The sequence below is a fragment of the Saccoglossus kowalevskii genome, chromosome 14 (assembly GCF_978046115.1).
Source record: "Saccoglossus kowalevskii chromosome 14, keSacKowa6.1, whole genome shotgun sequence".
In the NCBI taxonomy this organism is placed as follows: Eukaryota; Metazoa; Hemichordata; class Enteropneusta; family Harrimaniidae; genus Saccoglossus; species Saccoglossus kowalevskii.
The window spans coordinates 19,572,999-19,594,043 of record NC_140654.1 but is presented as its reverse complement, the minus strand read 5'-3'; the positions used below and the strand labels follow the sequence as shown (position 1 = coordinate 19,594,043).

The 21,045-nt window shown below is 35.9% G+C and overlaps 2 protein-coding genes across 3 annotated transcripts; one reads left to right on the top strand and one right to left on the bottom strand.

Annotated features, from left to right (window-relative positions):
- Window positions 1-2,598: 2,598 nt before the first annotated feature.
- LOC100366683 (serine incorporator 1-like) lies at window positions 2,599-13,986 on the bottom strand. 2 transcript variants are annotated; one of them, XM_085508005.1, is made up of 13 exons: window positions 13,777-13,986; window positions 12,156-12,320; window positions 10,738-10,946; window positions 10,364-10,446; window positions 9,386-9,523; window positions 8,562-8,638; window positions 8,179-8,275; window positions 6,981-7,073; window positions 6,243-6,411; window positions 5,295-5,346; window positions 4,937-4,964; window positions 3,463-3,607; window positions 2,599-2,790 (listed from the first exon to the last, which is right to left on the bottom strand). In XM_085508005.1, the coding sequence occupies exons 1-13, from the start codon at window positions 13,807-13,809 to the stop codon at window positions 2,649-2,651; spliced, it is 1,431 nt and encodes a 476-aa protein (XP_085364131.1). In that variant the 5' UTR covers window positions 13,810-13,986; the 3' UTR covers window positions 2,599-2,648. The 2 variants fall into 2 exon arrangements, with proteins under 2 accessions (XP_085364131.1, XP_085364132.1); XM_085508006.1 differs by having other exon boundaries at window positions 4,937-4,961.
- Window positions 13,987-19,450: 5,464 nt separating this feature from the next.
- On the top strand, window positions 19,451-20,473 carry LOC146734535 (uncharacterized). Its single transcript, XM_085507497.1, has one exon. It carries the CDS (start codon window positions 19,451-19,453, stop codon window positions 20,471-20,473), a length of 1,023 nt encoding a protein of 340 aa, XP_085363623.1.
- Window positions 20,474-21,045: the final 572 nt, after the last annotated feature.

Genomic DNA, 21,045 nt, shown 5'->3' with positions numbered 1-21,045 from the left:
GATGAGTTGTTTACAACCTGTTTCAGAATTATAGTTCTGGATTTTATAATAATTTACCAGTGTCAAAACAGCTGTGAATTATCAAACTCTACTCTACAACCAAACACTAAAAATATATATATATACCCCAGGTACACTCCTTTGAATAACTTTATTAAACAAATGCACAATTGAAGACATTGCAATATACAATATCTATTAATCCTATTAATCTAGTCAAGCCCACAATAAAGTACACTGAATAATAATAACGTAGAAGTCACTATCACCAAAGGGGACCAACACAGAAAAGTACAATTCATGATCAAGTAAACAAAATCATCGGTAAATTACGAAGAATTAAAAAAAATGTTGATTGAGATAAAATAAAATGTTCCAAACATACTTGTGTAAGGACTGATATCATATTTCAATGAAAAATAAAATGGAAACTTCCCAAATGATAAAACTATCAAAGTTAGAAAGCTCTTGGGTACACATTTTTTTCATACAAGCTTGTAAATATTATCTTATGCTTCATATGATACAGTGATACAACTTGTTTACATTGATATTTTGTCATATATTGTTACTTAGTGTTTTTATTTGTGATAATAGTGTTATAAGTGCATTTTCAATAACGGGTACTCTGCTTAAAATAGTTTTAAATTTGTCTGTATACTGTACTTCAATTTATAAATGGTGTCATGCTTTATCCAAACATTCATCTCCAGAAGCACTATCCACTGATAGATAGACAATCTACAATTGTACTGTGCAGTACGAAAAAAAAAAAGTTAAAAAGTTGCAGCTTTTCTGAGATTGCTCATAACTTTGCAAAACACTTTGCTTTGTTCTAGATTTGACAACGCTGCTAGACAGAAGCCGTGCTCTGTATGATTCACTATTTCATAAGGTGATCAATATATAATGATTTGCAAAAGTTCGTGTACGTACAATAAACTGTTTTTCATTTCAGTTTATCACATTGTACAAAATTCACGAAATATTAAAACACTTAAAAATAACCTGTTTATAAATTCTAATGAGCGCTTTTCAGTTTTTAAAAACCGCACTTTAACCCAATCTAGTATGTTGATGGTAATGATAATGTACACGTGTCAATGTAACAGCACCGCAATGTCTAGATTGAACAAAAACCAAAGTGTTTTGCACAGTTTGCAAGTCTTCTTTCTAACTGACTGACTAATTCACAGAATGACTGTAAACCTGATATTCGCCATGTTTGTACCATGGCCAATATATTAACACAGTAGGTATCATAGAGTTGTATGCTTTAATGACACCTGATGTAATACTGTAAAATACTTTGAGCTGGAATTAATTTTCGCTGAAAAGATTTTTTGGGAGTTTTGTATGGAATTTATTTTCACTGATGAGTTGAATGTAAAATATAGGAAAATAGGTATATTCGCTGGATTTTATTTTCACTGAACCATTCCTTCAGCGAAAATTAATTCCAAGCAAAAAAGTATTTTACAGTAACAGGTCCAAGTATAATAATTCTCAGTTTATGTAAAATTTTAGAAGTGCTTCTGTCAGTTGAAACTTTTCACATTCAGAAACAAAGCTTTATAACTAATTGTTACTTGTTGAAAACTTACAAGGAAAATAAGTGTAAATTACAAAATACGTTAAAATATATAAAATACTTTGGATGAAAAATTTGCTGTATATTGTTACACATATCTCTAAGTCTGCAGTGGTTAAGGTACATTAAAAAAAACACTATCATCATAACTGTACGTTTGAAACAAGGTGCACGTACATGAATTGTGGGAAGAAATTCATATTTCCCCAATTTTCCGAGGGGGTGCTTGTGCAAGTGCCCACCCCTAAAAAAAAATCACGATTTACTGGGTTGAGGGTGCTAACTCGGTCCAGTACGGTATATACCCCTCTCCCTCTAAGGTTGAAAACAATTTAAGCCAAACTTGTTATTTTTGAGGAGATTTCATCAATTAATTTGGTGAATGTATAGCCGGAGCCCTGAATTCCAAAATGTGAGTTACAGGTGGAGACAAGTGTTTCATAGTTCAGTTAAATCTAGTCTTGTATCCCTTATATTAACATTGTAATAAGCAGAGCAGCCAAATCAAAATTGCTTGCTACTTTCTCAATGGAAAGGGCTAATTACATGTATTCATTGCTATGAAGATAGTACCCTTTTTAATAACGTCTTCTTGCATTAAATTCAAAAGATTGTCACAAAGTTTACTCAGGGAAGTCCTGCAACTAGTGCAAAGATTACAAGATTACACGTATATATCCTTAACTCTATGCATGTATCGATGACAGAGAAATACATTACTTAATCTTGGATATCAAAGATTTAATATTATACCACATTTTCATATGTTGAATTGACTGACAACAAAATGCCATTTCATTTGATTTATATCGGTTTGAAAGTACCACAGTCATTGCAATGGACACTTTTTTTACATACACTACACATTCTGCATAGCAACTGTATCATAAAAATTATAATTATTATCAGTTCTGGCAGGATGCAGTAGAAATCATTCATTCATTTTGAGTCAGTCAATACAACACAATGAGGATAATTACAGTATTTATAACATCACTACTGAGATGCTCTTTTCAAAACTGATCTTTATTTCAGTTTTCTCTAGCGTATATGTTATTTAGCTGAAATCTCTGCCAGTTAAGATGACTGGAGCAATCAAAGTCCAGACATATAGTACAATACACAGCCAACATGATGTCATCTTCACCCATACTGATGACCAGCTGTGACCATAACTAACCAAGGACGATGCCCATGGACTGAAATAAAACACAAACATACATATATATATATATGTATCAGATACATTGGCAGGTCATATTAAAAGCTCCAGTATCAAATGATGACACTCTATTCAGAATTTCATTGGTCATCTCATTCACACCCACCAGATACAAAATTAACTTGAATTGAACAGAGCTGAATTGTACATATTGAAAAATGTGTATGAGAAGTTGAATTCCCCAAAAACTTAAACCAAAAATTCACTATTTTTCTTATGTATAGATGCTCAAATAGAAGCCAAATCCCCTCTATTGTACTATATAATTTTTTTATGGAAGCCTCCAATACAGAACTAGAACTGGACAAGAGTAGGATGCAATGAACTAGAAAAACAACCCATATTAAAGGCCTATAATTGCACAATATGACAAAGCTCCATCAGGATCCAACAAAAGACCAGAAGATAGAGCACTCTGTGTTCTCCCCAAAATATACACAGTACTGTGGTACGCTACAGCACTTTGTTTTACTGCCACATCGCTCTAACCCTGCCAGTCATTACCCAAGCCACCACAGTGGTTTAAATTTCTGAGGAGAACAAAGACCCACATAAAGACATCTACGAGGCATTGCATGGTTCAGAAAACATCATGGTATAGTAATAGACAAGTGGAGACCATATTTTTATTATATTTAGCCATACTTACTTGTACCAGTTAGTGAGTGTCATCATGATGTAAAGAGAAGCCAAGAAGAACATGAAGTGAAAGAATGAGTAACTATAAGCAACACCGTCTTTTTCATTATCATATACTTTCTGGTCTTCTTCATCTCCACTCTCACCTCCAGCTTCTATTGAGAACAAATATCATTACTAATATTAAATACCACTCTGGGTCATGTCAGGATACATAACAATACACCATTTGCCATTCACTGTGAGAGACGTAGAAAAGTCAAAACATTGCAAAAGTATTTTGGGGTATTTGGGCTTAAATTCTATACACATTTGATTATAGTCAATTTTGATGAAGTGAGAGTATCTGAATGCAATATGCCCTTCTTCATAGACTGGCATTTCGACGGAGAACACTGGTGTTACATCGGGACTATATCGAACAAGACAGGCCAAGCCAACTGTGGCACTCTGAATAACATAAAAAACAAGTCATTGTCAATGACACGTCCCCGTTCCGTTCATATTTGAGTGACATATACATTCAAAGCAGATCATGACCGAAATGCACCTGCATATGTACAACACATTGTGCTAAATCTGAACAAAATCCATCCATGCATGACTGAGATCCGGTTCTGGAATTGTGAAAATACGTGATTTTGATGCATTTTCGGCCTTAAAATGGCCATCATTCCACTATTGTTAAGCAGATCATGAAACAAATGCACATCTCTATTTGTGACATGATGTACCATGTGATCCAGAACTGAATTCTTTAACAAAATGGCCGCCAGTCGGCCATTTCGAACTTGATCCGAAAAAAAAAAAGACGTGCATCAAGGTCCTATTATGTTTAATGTATGTACCAAATTTGAACAAAATCCATCCATGCATAACTGAGATACGGGTCCGGAATGGTGAAAATGTGCAATTTCAATGCATTTTCGGCCTTAAAGCGGCCCCCATTTGGCTATCGTTAATGAGATCATGAAACAAATGCACATACATATTTGTGACATGATGTACCTTGTGTGTGTGAAGTTTGAACTTGATCAATACAGACATGTCTCGGATACGGATCCAGAACTGAATTCTTTAAAACAAAATGGCCGCCAGTCGGCCATTTCGAACTTGATCCGAAAAAAAATGACGTGCATCAAGGTCCTATTATGTTTAATGTATGTACCAAATTTGAATGAAATCCGTCCATGCATAACTGAGATCCGGGTCCGGAATGGTGAAAATGTGCGATTTCAATGCATTTTCGGCCTTAAAGCGGCCGCCATTTGGCTATCGTTAATGAGATCATGAAATAAATGCATGTGCATATGTCCCATATAATGTGTGATGTATGAGTGAAATTTGAACTTAATCGGTCCATGCATGTTCGAGATACAGGTGATCACGGACGCACGGACGGACGGACGCACACAGGGCAAAACATAAGTCCCCGTTTTCGGACTGCGTCCGAACGGGGACTAACAAACATGAATTTGAATTACCTTTTGGCTTTTCATCGATAAGCACCTTCTAGTGACAAAACAAAATACATGATTTCAAGGTTCAAATACAGTAGCATGCAAAAAAAAAAAAAAGTTACAAGTGATATGTTATAAATGTACAGAATATGGAGACATGGAAACCACAATGCTAAGAGATGAGACCACAAATCAGCCACGATTTTTTAGAACTAATAATACTGCATGAAAATTATTAACAGTTTATAGCATAATCACTCATCCTCACACTCTTGAATGTTTTAGGACATGCCAGAAGAAGATAATGGACAGCAGAATATTTTATTCTATATTGTAATTAACTGATAAGTTGTGGATAGATTAGATGTGACAAAATACTTACCTCGTTAGAGCCAGTCAATTTACTGATGTTGTTGGTGTTTGCAGTACGAATACTAAAAGGTAAACAAATAGTGAATTTAAAAGATTGCAAACGTTTTTTGCAATCAAATCTAACTTTCTTCAAACGTTTGTCATATTTAGCTAGCAGCATTGTAACATATACTGTAAATCCATTTAATTTCACTGGCATTTAATTTTACTATTTTGAGCATAATAATTGGGTTTTAAGTTTGCCAATTTACCAGCGAGTTTACTGTTACATGTCCACATGGAGTTAACTCAGCAAATTTTACTTATTAGCCAAAATAGCGAAATTAAAACCCAGTGAATAATTAATGTATTAAAATTTTCAATGGGTTTAAATTTCACTGATTTACCATTTCAGGCATATGCATTGGGTTTTAAATTCACGGTTTTATCATTTAGATAATGTGTTCTATGCCAAATTTCACATATTCACTGGGTTTTAATTTAGCGCATTTTCTAGTCAGTGAAAAAAGCAAAATTATAACCCAGTGAATAATTAACCCTTCCATAATTTTCGTGTGACATTTTTGTCATGTTTTTAATATTGAATGAAATAAAAATAATCATGATGTCAAACTAATCATAATTACGATTGTACAAATCAAAAGCACCTGATAAGCTTAGTTTAGCGCCCTCAATGGCCAATAAGAACACATGTTGAGGGCGCACCCCCTCAAGTAATTTGTGAAACACTGATGTGAAATGCTTGGATCACACAATTAATTGAAAGTAAAAACTTGGCACTGTGAAGGAATCTAATAATGGTACTGCTAAAAATACCATTGACACATTGATAACATGCCAAATACTGCCCGTGAATGGAAGTAATATTTGTGTGAATGGCAACATGTTAACATTTTGAAGGACATCCCATTACAGACACGACTGACCCTTGTAAAACAGTATTTAAAGTCATACATACCTTGCATAAAGAACACAAAGAATAAAGAGAGCTAAACCAATAATGCCTTCTGCACCAAGAGAAGAAACAGTCGGTACAGAATTGGGGTCTGGAGTTGCAGTTGGAGCAGCAGTAGCATTTATACTAGGCGTAAGACGATGAAATATATCACTCAACTTTGGATTGCACACTGGGAAAATAAACATACATTGTGTTATTATCATACTTGTATAATGCAATGTACTTTACAAGTGCCTGGTAGGCAGTCAATCACCAAGAAGTTTTGCAACATCCCCAAGTACATCCCCTCTTTGACGTGTGGTCTCACTGGACGGCATAGTTTGACCATTCCATTACTTTTGTAGGTAAAAAAAAAATTGCTGTAAGACTTGGTAGAAATGTAACATGTACATTAAACTGGGAATAGATATTAAAAAGCAACAATAATTGTAAATTTTGTTGATTGAAAGTTGATATTGTCATTGAGCCCATATTAGAAATAGTAGTGTTGTGAGTGTCACATTCTCAGTTTCCTGGATAATGGAATGTCCCAACTGCCAGTTTGCCGGAACATCACCATTTCCCTGGAATCTTTAGCTCTTAGCTTCATCTCTATACCGTCACTGTGTACCAAGGTAAAAGTCTTAACTACCACACTATGAAGTTTCTCAATAGACATTACATACATTCAAAGAAATCAAATCTAAAATCTATACAGGCCAGGCTGAGCAGCAAAATGAGTGTTAAATTACGACTTACCATTATCAGGTTCACTTGACATGGCAGACCAAGTCAAATAGACAATATACAGAGAGATAACAGAAGCCTGAAGAAGACCAGAACGTGGCTGGGCTGCAAATAAAACCAAATCAAGCATCTATTGTAGTGTACACAATAAGGAGCGATTTCTACTTCCTGGATATTTTGCCTAGAGTTGAAGCGAGGGAGTCGTCACCCACGCATGCGTCAGATGGCCATAGCCTGTCATTTTTTACAAACAAGTGTCTACCCATGAGCCTTTGCATTTTTAGTGTGTTATCATCGCTTGGGACTCAATTCCCGTGTGTGTGCAGGTGACGACCTCCTATACAAATCAATGCTGAAATTCTATAAAAGCGGTTCTATTCTAAGTTCCAACAGATTGTGATTTCCCTATACCCTAATTTGCCAATTGTTAAAAAAATGTTCCAAAATAAGTACAAAAAAATGGCATTTATGTTAAACTGAATCTTTAACCTCAGCCATTTAAATAAGGAAAAATATAGTACTTAAAAAGTCAGTTAATCGTGAATAAACTGCAAATCTGTCTAAGGCCAGACTTTTTTTATTCCTTGTTTCTCGAGTTTTATAAGTAATTTTTTTTGAGGAGGGCGAAAGAAATAATAAAATTAATTCTTTTTTTTCATTAGATTTGTGTGATTCTCAAAGAATTGTAATCCATTGATCGGAGAGAAGACATGAAATAAATTTTTATGTATAAACCTGGTTGGCAATGTCGCCAATTGTGGCACAATTTTCAGCCTTAATGAGGGATTTCTCAGTGTCACCACAAACCACTGCGCCGCCATGTTCACCTAGTAGTCTCAAGCAGCACGCACAGAGGTACACCCGAGATTCACTGAAAACGCGCATAAAGTATAGATCTGCGCGTTACTTTTGTACTTTGATCATGATACTCCCATGAAAATGCAACTTGGATTTGTTAGGCGGCGGGCGAAAAAAAAATGAAGATAATAATTATTTTTTTTAGCAATTGTTTGCACTCACATGTCGGCGGGCGCGAGAAATTACGCTGAAATAAAAGTCTGGCCTAAACAGTGAATACTTCTATAATGCCGACAATTTTGATTTGGTTCAATTTCATTGTACCTCATTCTGCAAGCTATTTTCAAGTGAAGAACTTAATTAGATTCTTTAACATATACTATTGATAATACGACCCACAAAAAAAACATACCTTCTTGTATCTTGGGATGGATAGATATAACTGACAGAATAATACACATTATCATGTTAAAGCTGATGAAGAACTTATTCAGTGCACAGTCATGGGGCTAAAAAAATAGGACATAATAAAAATGAAATATTGAATTGAATAAACATGGTCAAATGATGAAAAGAAATGCTTTTTTTTTTCTTTGTCCTGGAAATGTAACCAACTTGTGTGCCAAGTTTGAAGTTCCTAGCTATTCCCCCCTGTAGTTCAAACAAACAGATACTGTTATCTTTACCTTTCATGATCCTGCATACATATACATATATATGCATAACATTTCATCATAGTGACATTAACCAAACTACAGTAAGCAAATATTAATGATATTTGTAAAATAAACTTACTGTGGTGTAGAATATGTAAAAGACAATAATTCCAGCCAATGCCAGCAAATAGAATAATATAGTAAACACCAAGAGTGCTGTAAACAAATATAATACACTATCAGGATATATAAAAGGTGGGTTTATGTTGTTATTCATAATACATGATAACTGAACTGCCATGTCACTAATCTCACTTAAATCCTACTGCTTATGTACAATGTCTTGACAGCCACATAAGTTTGACTGTAATGCATTATAGTTTAATACAAATTTATTGCTGGTAATTATATATCTGTGACCCAGCCCACAAAATCTGATTTGACCTAGCCCTCAAAACTAATTTGACTGATCCTCAATATCTACTTTGACCAAGCCATCAATATCTAACTTGACCAAGCCCTCAATATCTAATATGACCCGGCCCTCAAAATCTGATTTGACTGACCCTCAATATCCGATTTGACCAAGCCATCAATATCTGATTTGACACAGCCCTCAATATCTGATTTGACCGACTCTCAATATCTGATTTGACCAAGCCTCAATATCTGATTTGACCGAGCCTCAATATCTGATTTGACCGAGCCTCAATATCAGATTTGACCGAGCCTCAATATCAAATTTGACCCAGCCCTCAATATCCCATTTGACCAAGCCATCAATATCTGATTTGACCAAGCCATCAATATCTGATTTGACACAGCCCTCAATATCGGATTTGACCAAGCCTTAATATCTGATTTGACCAAGTCTCAATATCTGATTTGACCGAGCCTTACAATCTGATTTGACCGAGCCTTAATATCTGATTAGACAAAATCGATAAATGTGATTCATCTTACCAAAGTACCATGCTTTTGAGTTGCTGTCTTCCATTTTTTCAACCCATGATTCATTCCAAGAGTGGGCAAAGTCAATCAGGAGTACCAACTGAATAATAATAAAGATAAAAGCTCCAATCATGCCAATAATCATCCATGCTATAAAAAAATATTTACTATTTAGAGACAATTTTCATAAATTTCTATGACATGTTAGTGACTTTCACACTAAATCTGTCTTCATGAATGACAACAAATCATGAAAATTTCCAGCATAAATTAAACGATTCAAAGTATAATGCGAATGCAGTCGTTTTTGTTTCATACTGTAAATAAGTTTGAGCGACAAGGGAAATGTTTATTTTGAACGTGGATGTGTTTCGACACCATAAAAAACTATTACATACTAAAACACTGGTTGATGAAAACACATTATTTGGTTTGTCCATGGAAGGTACTAACGAAAGGAGCCATGACGCTATTGTTTTAGATTTACCCTATGATTGTTTGTCAATGTTTGTTCACAAACATTGGTTTTTGTTAGCTTTTGGCACCTTCCTACAATGGGTTACGCTAATCTTGAGCATTCGGTAATATTCGGTAGCAATAGACGAACTGCGCATGCACAAGATTGAAAATGACGTCTAGTTGGAATGTTGTTGTTTCCGGAGATCTTGGTGAATTTTAATGAAAAATTGGCAGATATAACATCGATTGAAGAAGAACTGATGAACTATTGTGAATATTTTTGTATTTGTATGATGATGAGATGAAATCAATGATTGACTGTGACAATAACAATTGAATTATTCAATGGTACTATCGTCAGTGCGTGGGTTTGACACTCAAAACTATTTGAAATTTTCGACCACCGGGCATCGGCAAATTTTGTGTAAACAAGCACTATATTTTACATGCACTATATCAGTCATTACACAGCATGACTATGGTGATTTACTATCTCAGTTAACAACAGAGGACAGAAAACACAATACTTACATTCTTCAAAAGCTTTTTCATTTGGTATGAAGAAAGCCGCTATTATGATAGCAAGAATGATTAGAAACTTGAAACCCCAGAATCTATCGGAAGAGAAATAGACAAATGAAATATTTCATTTCAAAATTGGCATAAAAAACAACTATAAAGTACATTATCTTCACTTGGAATCTATTTTTTCTGAAGGAATGAATCATTGAAAATTAAATCCAGAGAAAATACTATATTATTTTTCCTACACTCATCAAAAATCAGTAAAAATAAAGGTCATACAGAACAGGGAAAATTAATTCTAGCAAGAATAAAGAATCTTACAGTAGTCCCAGCTTGTGATATACATCGTTAATAATTTCAAATGCTGTGCGGGTACTCACCCATTCTGTATTCCAGATCTTGGATCTTTACTTGACTTGACATTTATCATGATAAGCATCATCAAAAAGAAAAAACATGCATAACCAAAACAGATACGATAAACAGCGGAGTATCCAACCAGTAAATTACAAACTCTGTCAGATGCAATCCGATAATTGTCACCCTCCCAAACTGGTATGAGATCACCTTCTTCACACAAATAAGGGATCTGCCAAGAAAAAACATTTTTTATTATATACAACAAAATATATTTAAGGAGAATCGCTCAATCCCATTGATTGTAGCACATGCTCATGGGTAATTAACTCCGCCTCTGTCTACTAAGTAAATGAATGCTTATTATGCTCGCTTACTCAAACTGTAATTGACAGGCATTTTGCATACATTAGCCGCCATTTTAAACTCAGGATTTTTACTTGTCTCGACACGTTTCGATCGAAAACAACATTTATACATCAAAAGCTCAACCAGATGAGTGTAATCACTAGCATACATATTTATGTCCCTGTAGAAATGTATTTGGAATCGCAGCTTGATCCCTAAACATCGTAAATTGCACATTTCCCGGAGCTCCCGCCACAATGTGAGCGGCTTGGTTCGAATTAGCATACTAATTTCGGTGGCTATCTTGCATCTATTTATAGTATCGGTTCCCCAATAACCATGTAACAATAGTGAAGTGAATGCTACAAAGGTTTTAGTTTATGTGTGGGAACAGTTGAACTTAGTGATTGGGTGTAACACAGCACACTTCTTTCATTGAAGCATAAGTCTGTGAACTGTATTGTTTTCAATATGCTATCAATTAGATGTGGCCACTGATGTGTTTTCTCTCCCAAACTGTTTTACAGAAGCAGAACCACTACACTATGATTTATGCAGAAACTCTGGCAACTTAGAAGACAACCACCTTTACTGAACTAAATCTGTCACGTCAGCGTGCTTTGAACATTTACTATTTCTGGTGTTTATAAAGTAACACGATAAACAAAAAAGAAAACAGCACAAACACTTTTGTGAAGTTTGAGTTTAAAAATAAAAGCAAATAAACGACAACACACTAGACTAGGCTAGAATCATCGAAAAGACACAAAAGTCAAGTTTCGTAATTCAGCATCAATAAATATATCATCGTATTTAGATTAACTTGGAAGTAAAAATGGTATGAATTGTAACTAATTAACAATATTAAATAACATAATTTTGCCAATATTTTAACTATACAAGTTATACAAGTTATATTGAGTATGATTTAATGTTTACATATACATTAAATCATACTTAATATAACTTGTATAACTGAAAATTACAATATTATGTAATGCAAATTAATATGTAAATTAGTATGCAAATTAGCAAAAAAATCTACAGGCAATGGAGATTTTTGAATCAATCAATTATTGATCAGTTCACTTACCTGTAAGAGTAAATCTCGAACTGCAGGAGTCAGCATCAAACATGCTGCAATTACACCAATCAGTAGTAATATAGCATAACCAATACGAGAAGCCGTTGAGTTCTTACATGATGGACAGCATGCACAACACAAACTGCATGCAGCAGATCCAAAACAACAGGCGACCTGCAAAACAAGTATTTTCACTGATTCGTTACAGATTACAAGATTATGCAAAAGTTTTATTTTATCTACAAAAACAGCATTCAACTTCATCCAATGATAATTGCATTTTCGAAAGATTTCTAGACATCTCGACCCAAATTGGACATTTCGACCCACCACATCGCTGTGACCCTATCTCAATGTGTCTACGCAAACCTCTATTTAGTTCAACTTTGATTGACATTGATTTGAAACAAGGGCCACAGAGAGCAATCCAGTGCAATGGGTCAATCCAAAAAATGATGACATTTTCAGGGGTTGCGAAAGTACATAACTGCCACAGTCCGCTTCATGTATATAAACATTGATTGTTTAGTTTGATGATTGATAAATATACATGTACATTCACTGGTAGACTGTTGCTTTCATGTTGTGTCAATACAAACATGATTTACACTTGTCCTTTCCGGTGTTCCCTTTCCCTTGCCATCATATTCAATATACGGAAATAGTATGTGCATGTGTGCGTTTGTGTGAGCGAAAGAGGCTGGTGAGACTGTGTCACAACGTGTTCTATTAATTTCCAACGCGCGTGGTCGACGCCTCTGATTGCATTTATTTTGGGTATTTTTATTCGCGAAATCTATCACTGGCAGCGTTTGTTTTGTCATGTATCACAACTGAATGTCCAAGCTGACTTTGTTTTGGCTATAGGTGTAGGTGGGTCGAGATGTCCAATGAAAAACAGGTCAAGATTTTTTTGGGTCAAGATGTCCAGTACCCTTTTTGAAATTGTAGGCTATGAATAAATTTTTATCAGCCAGACATGAAAGTTACCCGTCTCAGACACTGTTTCACTATTAAGACATAAATTACATGCAAACCATAGGGAGAAAAGTATTTTCACTGATTTTTTTTTGGCTGAATTGCACACCTTCAGCGAAAATAGCCAAAGTTTAAATTCAAAGTGGCCTTGAAGCATTAAGTTAATGCCAGAGTTAATTGGACAAAAAAAGATTTAAGATTTCTAAAAGGTTGGAATTTAATTATGGCTGGAATTGTTGTTATTGCTTTCAATAAAGCACGACTGCACTGTGACCGTGAGTCACGGCCTTGTGAATCACAACAATTGTATATCCTCCTAAACTTTGTATTTTATCGCGATAGATTCACTGTAACAATTAAACACAAATAGCAGATATATATTACATTGGTGGCACTGTTTTACTAATACCATAGAATTTTTTTTTCAAAGTCAATATGTTAATAATGTACCTAAATATAAATAATATGTAAACATGACGGAGGTCAATACGGGCGTCATCTCAGAATGTTGTTGTTTTTATTTTGTTGATTTACGGAATTATCACCATGAATTTAGCATTCAGAATATCACGGACACAATAAAAGAAAATACACATCACAGACATTCAGAGTTTAAATACAATTGCATTTGAAGAAACGACTCAGGACTTACCTGCGTTGCCAGACAGCCGACTACTGCCCCCATCTTTGTTCCTTAACTGTACGACAAGACGCTTTCTTCACAAATTGAAACGTAGAATTGTTATAAACTTCAAACGAATAATCGCTATCCGAGTGCTTACTTGTCCGAGATGATGTGAAAGTCTATATTTTGTGAGTAGAGAGATATGTCTTATGAACAATCGTTTCGCGACGCAAAAATGGCGATGACAAAAATATAGAATGACGTCATGCCAGTTCCGTCTTGCTCCCAGAATGCATTTCTTTTGTATATCGAGAGGGCGCTGTAACAGACAAGCAAGGACGAGTTGTCAGTATCAGCTGAGCCACCAAGTACACAATCTGCCTGTATAAAAGTATATGTACGTTGCCCCATGGAACTAGGGGTTTATAGTTCCATGCTGCATCCAAGTCAGTATATTGTCCCATAGGGGGGGGGGGGTCTTTCAGATAATAAATCCCTAATATTAAAGGGCGGTGGTCGTCGCGCATGTGCGACATTTGAAATCACAAGTTTGAGGTTTGATCTGGGCGTACTAATTACTGCCGGCGACTCCTTCGATACCTTCCAATCACCTAAAAAATACCTAATTAAAGCTTGGTAACGTCTCAGGAAGACAGTGGTACTATACTAGGTATACTAAGGAAGACACGCGGTACTATACTAGGCATACTAAGGAAGACACGCAGTACTATACTAGGTATACTAAGGAAGACACGTGGTACTATACTAGGCATACTAAGGAAGACACGCGGTACTATACTAGGCATACTAAGGAAGACACGCGGTACTATACTAGGTATACCAAGGAAGACACGTGGTACTATACTAGGTATACTAAGGAAGACACGCAGTACTATACTAGGTATACTAAGGAAGACACGTGGTACTATGCTAGGTATACTAAGGAAGACACGCGGTACTATACTAGGTATACTAAGGATGACACGCGGTACAATACTACTTATACTAAGGAAGACACGTGGTACTATACTAGATATACTGAATAAATGAACATTTTGTTCCGGTGTGAAAAAAGAGTTGGTTACATAGGGTGTTTGCAACAATAAAGAATTTTTGTGAACAAGACAATATTTTGAAAATAACTAGAATGAATGTACTTAAAAGTTACAAATAAATAAATATGTATAAACATAAATACACAAATAAATTATTAAAGAAATCTAATCTCTAATTTTGGTCGCAGCTAAAATAAAGTTTGATATCTCTCGTTGAACTAATTTATCTTGATGTGAAAGTAAATATGTGAAACGAGAAATGTTATTGTCAGCCGGAACTCTAATTTTATGTAACAGTTGAGATCTGTGCTGTTCATATTTTTGACAATCTAAAAGAAAATGGATCTCATCTTCAATGCAATTATTACAAAATTGACAAAGTCTGCTATTTATTGAAAATTTTGGGATAGAATGTCTGCTTTTTTCAATAGCTAAACTATGGTCGCTAACTCTGAATTTAGTGAACATTTTGCTATTTTCACCATTCAAATTAAGTAAATAAGGCTCCAAATTGTTTTTGTTTTTTTAAATTTTGGATATGTTCCGAGTTCAGACTTTTTATTTGATATAGCAGTTCTCCACTTGTTCACATACCTGCTTTGTAAATTTTGATTTCTTATTTGTGTTTTGATGATTTTTCTTTTCAAAAGAAAATCTAATGATGCTTCCTGTAATATGGTTTTAAGATTAATAAACCAACTATTTGATATAGATGACTTTTTCTGTTCATAGAATGCCTGTTTAGTTAGATAATCATCTGGTAATTCCACGAGAAGCAGCCAATATTTTATTATTTGTTTTTTGATGTCAATTAAAAGAGGATATTGCCCTAATTCTGCTCTTGCTGCTAGATTACATGAGGTCCTGTTAATCTGCAAGATTTGCTTACAAAACTTCAAATGAATTTTTTCTATCGTGTTTTTTCCCATTTGTTGTTGTTGATGAAACTTTGTCCCCATACCACTGATCCATATAGAAGGATGGGTTTTATAAAAACGTTAAATAAGTGTAAAGAAAGTTTAATATTTTTATTATCCCATAGTATTTTTCTGCTTTCTCTGCTATATTGGCTGTTGCCTCATTGAAATTACCATTTAAACTGAAAAAAATCCCTAAATAAATATACTGTTTATTACATTTAATGTATTGGTTGCCAATAGTAAAAAAGTATTCTTTTTGCAGTGATGATTTATTGAAAATAACAATTTCAGTTTTAGATATGTTCATCTTAAGTTGCCAATTTGGGCAATATTGTTCAAGTTCATTAACACTTTAAACAATCTCCATGCGAATAAATCTCATGAGATGTGGAATATTCTAAATCTTATGAAGGAGTCTAATCAAGACAAGAAAAATATTAACCATGTCTCGGGCACTGAATGGCTTGAGTACTATAATAATATTAATTCAGATAGCACGAACTTAAATACGTTTCATGATAGTGTTAACAATGATTTATTAAGATTTGAAAACAGTGCTCGTCAAGCCAAGGTGTTTTTTTTGATGAATTAAAAATTGCTAAGATTACACCCATTTACAAAAAAGGTACTATCGCCCTATTTCAATCCTTAGCAAAATATTTGAATCGATTATAAGTTTCCTTCACAATCACATACTTTCAAACACGCAATTTAGTTTTCGCAAAAAAACATAACACTACACTCGCCCTAGCTGACCTGGTCACCAGCATCGCCGATAACATTGACACTGGCTGCATTACTTTCGGAATTTTCATCGACCTGGAAAAAGCATTTGATACAATTAATCACAAAATCTTACTCCACAAACTTGAACATTATGGTATAAGAGGTTTTCCGTTACATTGGTTTGAAAACTACCTTTCCAACCGACAACAATCAGTTAATATTGATAACACACTATCTTCTTTCAAAGAAATAAAGTGTGGTGTTCCTCAAGGATCAATTTTAGGCCCAATTTTATTTCTAGTTTATATCAATGATATTATAAATTCCAGCGATGTTATCGATTTTCGTTTTTTTGTAGACGATACAGCTCTGTTTAAATCTGTCAAAGACAACACAATCTATTTCTCGGACATTAATGACGAATTCCAGTCTGTGAATGGTGTAATGCTAACCAACTAACTATTAACGCACAGAAAACAAACTACTTGACTATAAAGTCACCACAAAGAACAGTTACTACAGAGGGCAGTTTGGTCATTTAGTAAAATTTTTATCAGTATTGTGAAAAATTTGGTTAATTTAGGATAACTCAGTTTCTGGGTAGGGAGAGCGCACTCTAGGTTAGTAGTTTGGGTAATGTATTTCCCATCGTCATTTGCGGCCCGCCATCTTTGAGTTGGCTACTTTTTCATATGTATTTACAGTCACAATCTGCCTAATCTTCATGGATCAACGTCCACATCGGCATTGTTCTACTTGTCAAGTATCCTTACGCAATCATCGAGGACCATCAGAGCGACTTTTCATAAGATGGCTACTTCAACTCCCACACTGCAGGACGATGAAGCATGCATCACATCGTCACCACTACAGGATAAGTTAACTGAAACTCGCAAACTAATCCATAGTTGGAGTTTAACAACATCTCAGGACAAAAAAGATATGCTGGAGGCTCTTCGTCAAGAAAACGAACAACTGCAAATTGAATTACAAACCGAGGCAGAAATGGCCAAAAACGAAGCTCTCAAAAGCAAAGCCAAGAAAACACACAGTTTTAAATCCAAAGTGAGCATTATTGACATAATAAAAGACAGCAGTGTAAAAAAAAAGTGCATAAGGCGAAGAAAAAGTTGCAAATAGTAGAAACCCATAGCTCAACCGATTCTGAATCTGAGCAGTCTACATCATCCTCAGATTCCAATGGTGATACCAGAACCACCGATACGAAAGGTAGGAAACTAGCTTATGATGTATTTCACCCTAAAATAAAGAAGCCAAAATCAGGTGCTGCAAGAAAGGCTACTGACCAAGTGTTGTACATAGTTCCATGGCCCCATGAGTTTACAAGTAAACTGGCTACACATGGTTGAAATACGTATGAGTTGTCATACAACCAACTGACCCTCCCAGCATTGACCAGGGGCGAAATTTACATCATCTTTCACCAAGAGCCTGAACAATACAAGCAGCTAAGAGCCAGCCACCTTACTGACTTACTGCACTTGTGTGAGTTGTATACTTGAGCAAAGTCCGCAGTTACCATGCCGAAGTACTGAAGGAAATAGAGAGAGGTTTACAAGGATGGAACGGTGACTTTTCGCATATTAAGGCAAGATGTCTTTTTACTAGGCAGACTAGCAGAATACGAGATCAGACACGCTACTGTGGCAATTTCCAAAAGGGGCAGTGCAGGCATGGAAGTGATCATCAAAACCAGGCTGGTGAGACAGAGTACCATATTTGCCGCCCATGTTTGTTCATACGCAAAGTCAAGGCCACACATTCAGCCAAGCACTGCCTACACAAACCAAAGGAATGACAACAATGTACCAATATACAAAATAGTCGTGTTAGTTACATTAATCACGATCTCAGAAGTACCATCACCGATACCTCAATTGTATTACCCCCTCATAAAAATTTTGTCTCTGTGTTGGACTTGGTCTCCCAGGACCAAACAAATACATCACTTCACAATCGTGTTCCCGCGTTGGCCTCGGTCTTCCAGGACCACACAAATACATCACTTCACAATCATGTCCCCGCGTTGGACAGCACAACCGAAGAGCAAACCATAGTTACCTTGTATAGAATGTGTATCCCCTTGATGGATACCAACACCATTGTCTCACATAGCAGTAAAACACCAGACCAATCTATTGCGCACTACAGTCAAAATACCCACAAGGACACAGGTGATGATATTGTAGGCTCTAACGAGGTTACGCCAAATCGTTTTAACTACCCATTATACACTGTACAAAACATTAAGAAAAAACACCTTTATTTAACCAACACCAACTATCGAACCACCAACTATCAGCTGGCCACCAACATCCACATTGAATTTTGACTTCTTGTGCAAAGCACACACAGTTATCGTGCAATCAGGCAAGCCAAACTACCAGGATCAGTGAATTACTGTGCCATCAACATTCATTGTAGAACTGTGGCGTACATCGCTACATGATTATTTTGATAACATTATCGTAGACTTTTGGTTGGCCAATCAACTACACAGATAGCGTGCTAACCCACACAGTCAAGCATAATCACAATTCTGCAGTCAATTTTTCATCACATACTGATTCATATATTGCCAAGGAAACCATGCTTGGAGCACTCGCCAGTCCATTTTCAGACAATCCATTATCACTATCATTGGCATTCTCTCCACTATCATCTGTACCAAAAAAAAGGGTTAACCGAAAGAAGAACTGTTATGGATCTATCTTTTCCAGCAGGCACATCAGTAAGCGATGGCATACCAAATGACAATTTTCTTGGTGATCCGTATAAACTTCGGTACCCATCAATTGACAACCTGATTCAAATTATAAACCATTATGTTCAAGGTTGCTTATTGTTCAAAGCCGACATACAGCGTTGCTACAGATGGATTCCAGTCGATCCCCATGACTATCATCTGTTAGGTTTGGCATATGGAGGGGATTGCAGTTCTTCGATACCAAGCTTCCATTCGGTCTTCGGTCAGCCGCCATGGCATGTCAAAGAACAACAAATGGGCTCATGCACATTTATCGCAAATTGGGATACCAGGCCACCAACTACATTGATGACTTTGCGGGAGGAGAGGCTCCAGCGAATGCACAGAAAGCCCATGACTCACTCAAAGACACAATTACTAAGTACGGGTTTGAGCTGTCAATTGAAAAATGCTGCCCACCAACCATCTGTCTAACACTTTTGGGAAAACAATTTGACACAATAAAGATGCAAGTTAGTATTTCAGAGCAAAAACTCAGTGAAGCAGAAGAGCTATTATCAAAGTTTTCACTCAGGAAAAAATGCACCAAACGAGAGCTTCAATCACTCATTGGCAAGCTGGCATTTATAGCAGACTGTATACATCCTGCTCGACTATTCCTGTGTCGCATGTTGGCACTCCTTCGTAAGACCAACAAGAAACATCATCATATTAAACTCAGCGCCTACTTCCGTAGGGATGTATCATGGTGGATCGCATTCATGTGTTGTTACATTGATGTCAGCACAATTCCAGAAACTCTGTTCTCAGCACCAGATATGCGATTAGCTACAGATGCATGCCTTACTGGTTGTGGTGGCTGGCTACAGAAACACACAAGAGTTATTGAGTACTTTCATACTGAATTTCCTACCACAATGCTTAACATGCCAATAGCCGCACTGGAGCTAACAGCCATTCTGGTTGCACTACGCCTATGGGCAATGCAGTTATCAGAGAAATCACTCATTATATACTGTGATAATCTAGTCTCTGTTTACATCATTAACTCTGGGTCTGGCAGAGAGGAGCAGTTACTTCAAATCACGAGAAATATCTGGTTGATAACAGCAACATACAATATACGGCTAGGGGCAACTCATCTGTCAGGGGTGGACAACAGAGCAGCCGATCTACTTTCACGGTGGCACCAGCACCAATCCCATGCAGTCAATTTCATCAGCTCTATGTCACAAATTAAACTGGTAGAACAACATGTGCAAGAACAAGATTTTATAATTAACCATAACATTTGATTTTTTTCAGGTAATACAATAGAGGAAATAAAAGCTGAAGTTAAAACTATTCAAAAATCGGCATTCCGCCCAGGAACTTACAAAAACTTGCACTTCCAGCAAAATTCATACCTTGCTTGCTGCACCAATCTAGGACTTGAACCATTGCCAGCTGCAGAATTAACATTATGTATATATGCATGCGTGCTTTCACATTCATTCAAAAGCACTAAATCAATCAGAAACTATGTAATTGGTATCAATACCTGGCACAAGCTTTTAGGTTTTTGTAATGAGAGTTTTCACAGCATCGTTGTCAAACTTACCCTACGGGGACTAGAGAAAACTATGTCATCTATGCCGCATCAAAAACTTCCAATTTTACCAGAACATTTATTAGCTATGAGACAGTATTTGGACCTGAAAAACGAATTTGATATAGCTGTATGGGCTTGTATTTGTTTTTCATTTCTTCGAAAGTCAAACATGGTACCTACATCACGCCACAAATTGTTACCGCAAGAGCAACTCCGTCGCATGGACATCTCATTTGCAGTGCAAGGTCTAGTGTTTCACACACAGTGGTCAAAAAC